Genomic DNA, 12,336 nt, shown 5'->3' on the forward strand with positions numbered 1-12,336 from the left:
TCGCTGAACACTACGGAGGAAACAAACCGCTGCTGTTGGGAAGTTTTAACATCATCGTCTGATATCTGGAGCTCCGACAACACGAGTTTACAACAGGAACATCCAGTAAAACATTGTGTCTCTTTGTAGTCGTTTTGTGTCTCTGTGGTTGTTTTGTGTCTCTTTGTGGTCGCTTTGTGTCTCTCTGTGGTCGTTTTGTGTCTCTGTGGTTGATTTGTGTCTCTCTGTGGTCGTTTTGTGTCTGTGATTGTTTTGTGTCTCTTTGTAGCTGTTTTGTGTGTCTTAGTGGTTGTTTTGTGTCTCTTTGTGGTTGTTTTGTGTCTCTTTGTGGTCGTTTTGTGTCTCTGTGATCGTTTTGTGTCTCTTTGTGGTTGTTTTGTGTCTCTTTGTGGGCGTTTTGTGTCTCTGTGATTGTTTTGTGTCTCTTTGTGGTCCTTTTGTGTCTCTTTTTGGTCGTTTTGTGTCTCTTTAGTTGTTTTGTGTCTCTGTGGTCTTTTTGTGTCTCTTTGTGGTCGTTTTGTGTCTCTTTAGTTGTTTTGTGTCTCTTTGCGGTCGTTTTGTGTCTATTTAGTCGTTTTGTGTCTCTTTGTGGTTGTTTTGTGTATCTATGGTTATTTTTTGTCTTTGCAGTCATTTTGTGTCTCTTTGGGACCTTTTTGTGTCTCTTTGTGGTCGTTTTGTGTCTCTTTCTGGTTGTTTTATGTAACGTATGTAATTATTTGGGCTTTTTTTTCAATTTTGTGTCTAGTTATTTTTGCATCTCTTTGTTGTCGTTTTGCATGTTTTTCAAGATCATTTTGTGTCTCTTTCTGTGTATTTATGGTCATTTTGTGTCTCTGTAGGTCTCTAACTAATTTGCATCTGTTTACATCTCTTTGTGGTCATCTTTTGTCTCTTTTCAGTAACTTTGTGTCTCTGTATTTGTATCTTCCTGCTCTAGTTAATAATTTTCTAGTTTTTTGTGTGTCATCCTGCCCTCTGATGTGGCATCAGCAGACACCACAGTTTTACAAAACTTCCTTCTTCCAGTAAAACATAGAAAAGAGAAAGAACAGAAAGGTTCTGGATGAACAGCTGACAGAAACAAACTGTTGAGCTGCATCATCCTGATAAGAGGCTGGAGTTTAGTCATCCATATCTGTTTTTATCATATTAAACAAAATGTTTGCAGCAAAAAGAGACAACAGCATCGAGTTTCAACAGTCAGATCTTCACTAGCACACGGAGATCTGTTCTTTAAGATAAATAATATTTAGCCTTTTCGTTTTTTATCATCACAACTGCACACATTTCTTCCATCAGTAACACAGAGCTGTTGCCCCCCAGAGGCTACAGAAACCATTGCAGCCACAGTATGATCAGTTTTCATCCAACAGAATGTATATAATGACAGCGCCCCCCAGAGGTGAAAATATGGCAGAAATGGACACAACCAAAGTCTTAAAGTAGAACTCGTGAACCTATAACTACAACATGAGAAGTTTTGTGCACCAGATAGTCTGTGTTTAACCCTTGTTCGTCCTGCCGGTCAAAATTGACCCGTTTTAAAGTTTGAAAATGTGGAGGAAAAAATGTAATTTCACAGTGAAACTTCTGATGTCCAAATTTTCAACATTTTTGGGAAACCTTTGAACATTTTTTGGTGGAAAAATGTTCACAGATTTCCCAAAAATCAACCAAAATCCAGTGAATTTCGCTGGATTTTGGTTGATTTTTATGTGAATGTTCTTAAAGAAAATATTACAAGTTTTACTGGTATATATGGAATCATCCATCCATCCAGTATCTATACACTGCTTGATCCTCATTAGGGTCGCGGGGGGGCTGGAGTCTATCCCAGCTGACTCAGGTGAAGGCAGGGGACACCTGGACAGGTAACAGTCCATCACAGGGCTACATACAGAGACAAACAATCACTCTCACATTCACACCTACGGGCAATTTAGAATGATCAATTAACCTCAGCATGTTTCTGGACTGGAGTTTGCATGTTCTCCCTGTGCATGCGTGGGTTTTCTCCGGGTACTCCGGCTTCCTCCCACAGTCCAAAAATATGCTGAGGTTAATTGATTATTCTAAATTGCCTGTAGGTGTGACTGTGAGAGTGATTGTTTGTCTCTGTATGTAGCCCTGTGACAGACTGGTGACCTGTCTAGGGTGTCCCCTGCCTTCACCTGAGTCAGCTGGGATAGACTCCAGCCCCCCCATGACCCTAGTGAGGATTAAGCGGTGTATAGATAATGGATGGATGGATGGATATTTCTGGACTGTGGGAGGAAGCTGGAGAACCTGGAGAAAAACCAAACTCCAAGCAGAAAGATCCTGGGAAAGCCGGGACACGAACCAGAAATCTTCTCCCTGCAAGGCGAAAGTGCTAAGCGCTACGCCACTGTGCAGCATATATCTATAATCATTTTAGATATTTTTAGGATTTTTTTGGAAGATTTTTACTCATTTTTTGAAAATATTTACAAGAATTTTCTTGCCAAATTTGGGGGATTTTTAAAAAAAAAAAAAACAACTTTTAAGGGAAACATTTAAGAAATTATTGGAATTTTCTTCCTGAAGGTTTTGCAAATTTCCTGAAATTTGGGGAATTTTTTACAGAATTTTTGGATTTTTTTCAGACAAGGAAACAATATTTTTTGGTGCCCGTAAATAAGGACAACAGGAGGGTTAAGTCATAATGTCAACCATGAGGACACTGCTGCTGTGTAACGGCAATAACATTTAGCAAGCTAACCAGTGGATAGTTTAATAAAATGAAGATGCTGTTTTCCTCAGACAGTGTAAAATTTGAAGAAAAGCCATGTGATGAATGGCATCAATTAACTGCAGGAGCTCAGTTCAGCCTCAAGATGGTGCTTACATCCCTTATGTTTCTGTTGCACTGTAGGATCCAACAGCGTCGACCCATTTAAATATAACAACCTTCTCCATTTCTCTTCATAATTAAACTGTAGGACGTTTTCTGAGCATTTTACACCAGAGTTATAGGAAATTAGTTGTGACGAAGTGCAGCAGAAATCACCAAAAAAGATGCTCCTTATTTCAGTGTTTACAAACGTGTAATATCACACACATGTAACATGACGCTGTATGTAAGCAGCTTGATGTCGCATAACAACAACATCATGTTTTTTGTTTTTTTTAAAGTAATTTTTTGGCCTTCTGTTGGCTATATTCAATAGAGTAGTGGAGAGGCAGACAGGAAAGTAGGGAGAAGAAAAGGGCCATGAGCTGGAATCGAACCCAGACCGCTGCATCGGTTGGGGACTGTTCATGGGTCGCCTGCTCAACCTGTTGAACTATCTGGACGCCTCAACATCACGTTTTGATGCAATTCATTGCCACTCACCTCCGCTCACTTCCTGAGAGGCGATGACGAATCCGAAGCCCTCCCCTGGCCGCCGCCTCAGCTCCACCTCCATCATCTTGGCTCCGCCTCCTCCTCTCCCATCCTTGGCGATGGCTCCCAGAGCTCCACCCCCTCTGGCTGAAGGAGGCCCGCCAGCACTCTCCTCTACACCCAGCAGGTCCCGTGGCTCTAAGGTCAACGTCACCGGAACTGAATCCAGGAAGCTGGTGCTCTGGATGAGGGCCGAGGCTGGGGGCCCGTTGGGTGACTGAGCAGGAGGGGCTCCTGGGATACAAGGAGTCATAGTGTTGCATCTTGGTTTTTAATGAGATGGAAGACTGCAGTTCTGTGATAGCTACATGAGGAGGCTGTTGGCAAGCAGAGAGTATTGTGGAGGTATAGTAAGCAATGGGCACCACAACAAAGACTGCTGTGGTAATTACTGACTTCTGGAGTCTGCTGGGATTTCAGTCATAGTGCTAAGTGACTGATGTAAACAGAACCAAACCCATGTGTCCATGGGTAAAAAATACTGTATCAGCATATGGAATGACGTCCACTGTGATTTATTCATAATAACAAATGAATCAGTTATTGATTGAGGATAATTTTTTTTTTTTTACCTTGGTGGTTCCCTGGAGCTGGTAGGTGCCCCTCCTGGGGACTCTCGAGGGCTAAACCGGCCTGGTTGAGTGGGGGAACGCCCCCCACCAAGGCACCCGTGGAGGCTGAAGGCAAGTCGGCTGAAGTGGTGGGGTGGGAGGAGGAAGAGGGGGTGGTCAGACCATGCGGGGATGGGAGGGGCTTGTACAGGTTGGGGGTGACAGCTGGAGAGGAGACAGGACCTGGGGGAGGACAGTGAAAGTTAGAAAGTGTTTTTGTTGATGATAAGTTATTTTTTACTGCAGGAACAAGATGTGACCGGTGATGAAACTGTCTGGGAGGGATGTCAGGATGGCACTGTAAGTACCTAGTAAGTGGTTTTTGGAGAAGGCTATTCCAGTTTAACATAAGGCCATTTTCCACTGAGAGAACTTGAAAACATTGTTTTGTGTTCTGAGTGGAGGAACCACCCCGTTGAACCTCTTTCTGAGCTGTTTTTGGGGGTGAAAAAACTACCTATTCTACGAGGATACTGACAAATTGGTGTGTAGGGTTCAACACTGATTGGTTAAACTCTTAAACTGTTCTGCCCTCTCAATGTCTGTGTCCATTAGCAGCGTTCTCCCTCACAACAGCATGTGCTAACATATCAAACCTCTATTGTTCTGTTTCCTACATGATCAAAGAGGTGGAATTAAGTCCTGTAAATACTGTTTTTTGTTGTTTTGGCGAACTATGAGGTAATGTCAAACCAAAGCTGTTGGATCATAAACAGAAAGACTAAAAGGGCCAGAAACTAAAGTGTGAAGTCCAGTAGTACCTCCTCGATAGACCAGCAGAACCACCTCTCCTTGTTTGGTGTGTTCCTGCAGAACTCTCTGGACCTGAGGAAGGAAACAAACTGATGGTTATTGTTTTTAACAGAGGTTCTTTAGTGTCCAGTTTTGAGGGGCTGCTGTTTATGTTGTGTCTATTTATTGTGTTTAGTAAAATGTGATGTGGACATCAATAAATTCATATACTTAAATATTGACGGCTGCTTTGTGGTACCATGGAAATGGACAAAATCTCAATCATTTCCCACTAAAAATATCCCAAACTTTTCAACTTGGAAGAGTGTACTGTTCACATATTTATGGAGCTACCGTGACCCTGGCTGGATGTTGGATAAGTAATAATCGTTCACCTGGGAGAAGCTGAGGCTCTGTACGTCTGCTCCGTTGATTTTCACAATAGCATCTCCTGTCTGCAACGAGGGGCACTGCCTCCGATCCCAAACCCGTCTCACCACCGCATGCTGACCTCCTTGTCCTCCTGCTGTCACGCTGAACCCCAGTCCTCCGCCCTCGTTGCGCCCGAGGGCCACCGGCACAAGCTCTCCGCTGAGGCCCGCCCCGGGCGACCCAGCCCCAAGGGGCAGCACCAGTCCTGGGTTTCCCCTTGAGGCTGGGGAGGGCGGTTGGTGATTGGCTGGACAACCATTAAAGCCACAGGGAGGGATGTTTCTAGGAGGGGTCAGGGCAAGGGAGGTCTGGGGCATCGGTGGGCGCTGCACAGGAGGTCCAGTAGGTGTGGAGGAGGAGGATGGGTTGTTGTTGATGGTGTTGGAGGGGCTGGTGGAGTTCTGGAGGAGGCCCGTCTCAGGCTGAGAGAGGGGCAGTTTGGACAAAGTGTGGGAGGATGAGGACGTGTTGGGGAGTGTGGAGGAGAACATAGGAAGTATGGATGTGGACAGGTCGCTCTCCGAGGACTTGGAGCTCTGATGGTGGAGGAGGGAGGAGGAGGAGAAGGTGGGGAGAGTGCTGCTGTTGTAGCGACTCAGAGACGACCTGTGAGGAGGCGGGAAGACAGAAAACAAAATTCAACAGATCAGCAAGAGTACGGCTGAGATTACTGCTAAAGAAGTTCCTGTTCTACCTAAGGATCCACTGGAGAATCCAGAGTCTAAATAAGATTACAGGAGGTAGTTTTACCTCCAAGTAGCTGGGAGTACTTCTACTTTAAGGGTAAGGAGTCTTTCCTGAGGGCTGACGATGTTTACAGGTTCCTGTTCTACCTGATCCACCAGAGGAAGCAGGATCAAAGTTCAGTTACAGGAGATAGATTTACGCCCAAACAGTTCCTGCTGCGGAGGCAGTACTATCTGGAGATTCATAAACTTTACCCAGACATCAAGAATCTTTTGAAGTTCCTGTTTTACTCGAGGTTCCACTGGAGGAACTAGACTCTAAATGAAGTCCAAGCAGTTCCTGTTCAGGAGGCAGTATTTTCCCTAGCGTCACGAACCTTGCCTGGGGACTAAGGACATCTAGAGGTCATTTTTTTGTTATAAACAAGGGTCCGCAGGAGGAACCAGACTCTAAATGAAATCCAAACAGTTCCTGCTTAGGAGATTGCACTATCTGAAGGGTCAGGAATTTGCCTGAGGACTGAGGACCTTTAGAGGTCTTTGGTCTGTTCATCCTGAGGTTCCACCAAAGGAGGTCTAAATCTGTGAAGGAAAAATTCCTCACTTTCTCATGACTGAGGTGGTTCTAGTTTATGACAGCCTAAATGCTGAGTCATCCCAAATGGTCACCCTTGACTCATGGTTCTCCTAGATAGAGGATACAAACTTGCGTATGCTCTCTCTGTCCCCTAATATGACCCTGAGACAGACAGACGCTTGGTAAACATAACATAGGGATAAAAGACCAACTATCTGGCTGACGACGTCAGAACAACAAGATTATATTGTGTTCCTGTTCAGATGGATCCTGAACTAACAGTCCTGCCTCCACATTTAGAGTATTACATAAACATGGCACGCCTTCCAAACGGTATAAGTACCCAAGACCAGAGAGACTCCTCAGAACTGATGCTGCCAGTGCTCACGTCACTGTGTTACTCGCTGTATCATTTCTCCTGAATTCAGTAAAGCTTATCCTCAACATAAGCCATCTGAGTCTCCAAAGTGTCCCTGAGTTTGCCTCCTGATTCCTCTTTCGACATCGCAGAATTCCCTAACAAAATCAAGTTCCAGGAGAGGGTTTTACCCCCAAACACTTCAGATGGTAGTACCATCTGGAAATGTGAGGAACTTTTCACAGGCGCTACGGACCTTTGGTGACTTCAGTTTTATCTGAGATTCCAGGGTACAATCTGGGCTCTAAATGAAGTCCAACCAGTTTCTCCGTCAGGAGGTAGTACTTTCTGAAGGGTATGGAACTTTCCCTGGGATTGATGGACCTGTTCTTTCTGAGGTTTCACTGAAGAAACTAGACTCTAAATGAAGTCTAAACAGTTCTGGCATGGGAGGCAGTACTGTCTAGGTTATACTGTCTGAAGGGTCAGGAACTTTTGGTGCTGGGTGTACAGCACGGAACTGGTTAGGTTATCTTGTGTTTTTCATGCATTTTACAGCTGCCAATTTTCAAAAACACGCAAACAAGACAACATCTTACAACATCAAATGTTTGTATTTACAAATGCAAAACTGAATTTTTTTTTTTAAATCAGGCAAAAAAAGTAGAGAACAGCAGTGGTTCTAAATAAATACTCTAAGGAACATATTATCAACTGTGTTTATTTTTCAAAACCTCAAAAACTGTTCCCCATCAGTCAGCCTGAGTGACCCTCAGTACGTACGACCACTGCTATCATGCTAACACTGCTAATGCTAGCGCTTACCTTCGAGTTCCAGCATTGGACAGGCCACCGTCAGAGTCACTGTGATTGGGCGGCGTCCTCTCTGGAGGGGGTGGTGGGCCTAGCGGGGGGTCGGAAGATGTTGGGGTGGGCGGGCCTGCCAGTCCGTTTGTCATTGGCTGAGCGGAGTAGGAAGGAGGGGTTTGTGCCGGTCCTGGATTTAAGAATGAAGGAGACAGTAGACTGGTGTCAGAATGAAATACGTATGACAGGTAAGCTAATTTTGTGGAGTTGCGTGGTTGCTCTGACCTGGCGTGCTGCCATTGGAGTCCAGCGTACGGCTGTAGGTGAGGTGGGTCAAACCTCGGTTCAGGTTGGACGGTTCGCTGGGAGTCTGTGGCTGTTGAAGGAGTGTCAGATAGGAAGTTAGAGAAAAAAGTTCAAGGTATAATGTGTCGGGATTACAAGCATGTAGGCGAAACTACGGTGGTCATACTTCAATGTGAAAATACAAAAGTCCCTCTATAGTGTTTGGCTTTGAGTAGGAAGATGGTGAGCTGCTCTCATTTTAAGTTAGAATAAACACTACGATCTGCAGTTAAAGATGGTTATACTGTAATCCTAACACATTTCATGAATACTATATTCCATTTAAGCAGTGACGTGTCTAATGCTCTGCTCTTAATGCATGCTGTATGAACGTCAAGACAATTAGCATTAAACCTCTCATCACAGTTCTATAAAAGTCTTCACATTTACGGCTTCACAACTGACTATGATTGCGTCACTTTTTAAAATGGAAAGTTCAGCTACGAGCACACCCAGCACCACCGCGATCAACTTTTAGGTCCACATACCCACCTACTGCACCAATCTATGTCCAGAAAAAGACGTTAGTTTGTCATATTGTGCATTATGCTGTACAAAACCTGGGTATTATTGAACCTGTACAAAACCTAAATATTACTGCACCAACATGTCAAAACCTGGATATTATTGAACTAGGATGTCATTTTGTGTCTCTTTGTGGTTGTTTTCTGTCTCTTTAGTTGTTTTGTGTCTTTTTAGTTTTGTGTCTCTTTGTGGTTGTTTTGTGTCTTTGTAGTTGTTTTGTGTCTCTTTGTGGTTGTTTTGTGTCTATTTGTGGTTGTTTTGTGTCTCTTTAGTCGTTTTGTGTCTTTTTGTGGTTGTTTTGTGTCTATTTGTGGTTGTTTTGTGTCTATTTGTGGTTGTTTTGTGTGTATTTATGGTTGTTTTGTGTCTCTTTAGTCGTTTTGTGTCTCTTCGTGGTTGTTTTGTGTCTATTTGTGGTTGTTTTGTGTCTATTTGTGGTTGTTTTGTGTCTCTGTAGTTGTTTTGTGTGTATTTATGGTTGTTTTGTGTCTCTTTAGTCATTTTGTGTCTCTTCATGGTTGTTTTGTGTCTATTTGTGGTTGTTTTGTGTCTCTTTGTGGTTGTTTTGTGTCTCTGTAGTTGTTTTGTGTGTATTTGTGGTTGTTTTGTGTCTATTTGTGGTTGTTTTGTGTCTATTTTTCTTTGTAAATTCTTGTCCAAAAAGCCAAATGAAACTGACCCCGATTCAGAGCTCAGAAGTGATAAAAGAAGAAAACGTCCAACAGGGGAGAGCGTTTTTTATAGACTCTGTAGGTGTGGTGGTGTGTTACAGGGAATCAGGGAATCGTACCGTCTCCAGACTCTGCTTCGGACAGCCGTCGGGGTTGTAGAGCATCGGGTATCCTCTCCTCAGCACCACGTCCACGCTCTGACCCATCGGCACCGACTTCAGCATCTCCACCACCTCTTTGTGGGAGCGACCCAGCACACAGGAGTCGTTGATGTAGACCAGGATGTCGGCTGCAGGAACAAACACAACTCAGGTTAATGTCTCACAGCGTGTGCATTCATTACTACATCTCATACAAACATGCAAATTGACAGTTTCCTGGCTCAGGTTGTTTCATTTCCATATTTTCCTGCTGATCCTCGGAGCATGTGATCCGTCCGACAGATTAAAGAGTGTGTTTGTGCGGATTAGTGGTAGATCATGAGATTGTTGAGAGAAATAAAGAGCTGAGAACCAGACTGGACTGTAATCCCGCACACAGAGAGAGACGGAGTATGTATTTAAAGCTGGAATCTTTTTAAGTTTAAATATAGTGATTTTCCTGCCTGCTCTGGCAGCTTATGGAATCCATCTATTTCACAAACATGAGAAATACTCAGTAACTATGTCACAGCTTCATGGACTTAAAATTAAGAAAACAACTCATAAGGTTCACTGAACGTATAAAACACAAGCACTGAGTTAGGAAGCGATGCATCAGAAGAATGAATTTGTTTCTGTGAACCAGACTCCATTCAAAAAAGGTTACATTTTAGGCTTCAACAGAGCAGGCAGTCTTCTGTAGCAGTAGTAGTAGTAGTAGTACTAGGAGTAGTATACTTGTTTTGAGTACAAGCAAACCTCTAGGTGTGGCAGTAGTAGTAGTAGTAGGAGGAGGAGGAGGAGGAGTAGTAATACTTGTTTTGAGTACAAGTAAACCTCCAGGTGTGACAGCAGTGGTAGTAGTAGTAATAGTACTAGTAGTCGTAGTCGTAGTAACACTTGTTTTGAGTACAAGCTAACCTCCAGGTGTGGCAGTAGTTGTAGCAGTAGTAGTAGTAGTAGTAGTAGTAGTGATAATGGTAGTGGTAGTGGTAGGAGCAGGATTAATAGCAGTAATTGTAGTAGAAAATCTATTGAGAGCAGGTGGTCCTCCCAGTGTGGTAGTATTAGTAGTAGTAGTAGTGGTAATATTTTATGTAGTACCTGTATTCAGAGCAGGTGGTCCTCCAGGTGTAACACTGTAAACCTGCAGGAACTCTCGGGGTCGACTTCCTCCGACGATGTTGAAGCCGAAACCTCGAGGTCCTTTAGAGAGACGGGTGTGGATGGAATAACCCTTCAGCTGGCTGGGCTGCTCCGTGAACTCTGGGACTGAGGACAGAACCGGGACAGAACCGGGTCAGAACAGTGTCAGAACTAGGTTAGAACCAGGAGAGAACCAGGACAGAACAAGGACAGACAGAGGACAGAACTAGGACAGAACCAGGTCACAACCAGGACAGAACCAGGACAGAACCAGGACAGACAGACGACAGAACCAGGACCGAACTGGGTTAGAACTAGGTTAGAACCGGATTAGAACCAGGACAGAACAAGGACAGACAGAGGACAGAACTAGGACAGAACTAGGTCACAACCAGGACAGAACCAGGACAGACAGACGACAGAACCAGGACAGAACTGGGTTAGAACTAGGTTAGAACCGGGTTAGAACCAGGACGGAACTAGGACAGAACCAGGTCACAACCAGGACAGACCAGGACAGAATTGGGTTAGAACTAGGTTAGAACCAGGTTAGAACCAGGACAGAACCAGGACAGACAGAGGACAGATCCAGTACAGAACAGGGTCAGAACAGGGTTAGAACCAGGACAGAACAAGGACAGAGGACAGAACAAGGACGGAACCGGGTCAGAACCAGGTTAGAACCAGGTTAGAACCAGGACAGAACCAGGACAGACAGAGGACAGATCCAGTACAGAACAGGGTCAGAACAGGGTTAGAACCAGGACAGACAGAGGACAGAACCAGATTAAAACCAGGACATGAACCAGGACAGACAGAGGACAGAACCAGGACAGGGTCAGGTCAGGAGGGTTAGGTTTAAAGCTGGATCCAGCAGCAGTACTTCCTGTGTGAGTCTGTGCCGCCCCCTGCTGGCTGCTGCTGCAGCTACATCTCTACTGATAGAAACAGTTTAATCTAATGTAAATAAATAAACTCACGTTCGGTGCAGGACGTCGACTCTTTGTTCTGAGCTCGGGGGTCCAACCAGCTGGTGGTCTTTGAGGTATGACTGAGAGAAAGAGACGCCATCATCATCATCATCAGCACCATCATCATCATCATCATCATTAAAGCTGTAACCTGTCAGCACGACTCCAAGTCTAAATTCAGCGTTTTTTCTACCTGATTTGGTATGTCTGGTAATGTTTATGTTTTATGAATACAGGAAACACTCAGTGATGACGTCACAGCTTCCTGAATGACATCTCACTTCAAAGTTAAGAAAACTAACTTGTTAAATGAACCAAACAAACACAAATTGATCAGTCATTCAGCTGATTTTGCATTTTAACTGTTCAACTATTTACATGTACCAGACTCCATTGAAAAAACGTCTAATTTTAGGCTTAAACTCTGATACAGTGTCCTTAGATCTCCTGAATATATTTCCCCAGATGTCAGAATCAGGTGGTTTAATTCAGCTGACAGCAGGATGAGAACAGTCTGATTATTGACGTGTTAACTGATTATTGATCACTCACTCTATGTAGTAGGGCTCCCCTGAATCACTGAAGGCCAGCTCCCAGTTCTCAGGCAGCGGACCTCCTCCTCCTCCTCCTCCTCTTCCCCTCACTCCATTCTCCATTCCCTCTCGACTTCCTGCCGCCGACTCCCAGGATTGGCTGAGGGGCAGGGTGGTGGGTGGGGCTCCAGCCGACCCTGCAGGTAGAGAGGTTAGTTACCGCAGACTACTGTACCTGTACAGGTGGCCTGAGGCAGGTGTGGCGTACCTGTGCAGGTAGCCTGAGGCAGACTACCGTACCTGTGCAGGTGGACTGAGGCAGACTACTGTACCTGTGCAGGTAGCCTAAGGCAGGTGTGGCGTACCTGAGAGTCCGCTGTCCTCCTCGCTGTT

General features: G+C 44.5%; 1 protein-coding gene across 7 annotated transcripts in view; it reads right to left on the bottom strand.

Annotated features, from left to right (window-relative positions):
* The window catches only part of magixa (MAGI family member, X-linked a), a 69,146-nt gene that overhangs the window by 34,202 nt on the left and 22,608 nt on the right, over positions 1-12,336 (bottom strand). For all 7 annotated transcript variants that reach the window (XM_055012746.1, XM_055012741.1, XM_055012745.1 and 4 more), the window contains exons 6-16: positions 12,309-12,336; positions 11,963-12,140; positions 11,420-11,490; positions 10,398-10,565; positions 9,273-9,442; positions 7,898-7,988; positions 7,631-7,802; positions 5,148-5,790; positions 4,782-4,845; positions 3,982-4,203; positions 3,359-3,643 (exon numbers count right to left, since the gene is read on the bottom strand). The exon at positions 12,309-12,336 is cut by the window's right edge and continues 146 nt beyond it. In XM_055012746.1, the coding sequence (XP_054868721.1) occupies positions 3,359-3,643; positions 3,982-4,203; positions 4,782-4,845; positions 5,148-5,790; positions 7,631-7,802; positions 7,898-7,988; positions 9,273-9,442; positions 10,398-10,565; positions 11,420-11,490; positions 11,963-12,140; positions 12,309-12,336 (2,092 nt within the window). The remainder of the gene's footprint in view (positions 1-3,358; positions 3,644-3,981; positions 4,204-4,781; positions 4,846-5,147; positions 5,791-7,630; positions 7,803-7,897; positions 7,989-9,272; positions 9,443-10,397; positions 10,566-11,419; positions 11,491-11,962; positions 12,141-12,308) is intronic.

The sequence above is a fragment of the Amphiprion ocellaris genome, chromosome 8 (assembly GCF_022539595.1).
Source record: "Amphiprion ocellaris isolate individual 3 ecotype Okinawa chromosome 8, ASM2253959v1, whole genome shotgun sequence".
Classification (NCBI taxonomy): Eukaryota; Metazoa; Chordata; class Actinopteri; family Pomacentridae; genus Amphiprion; species Amphiprion ocellaris.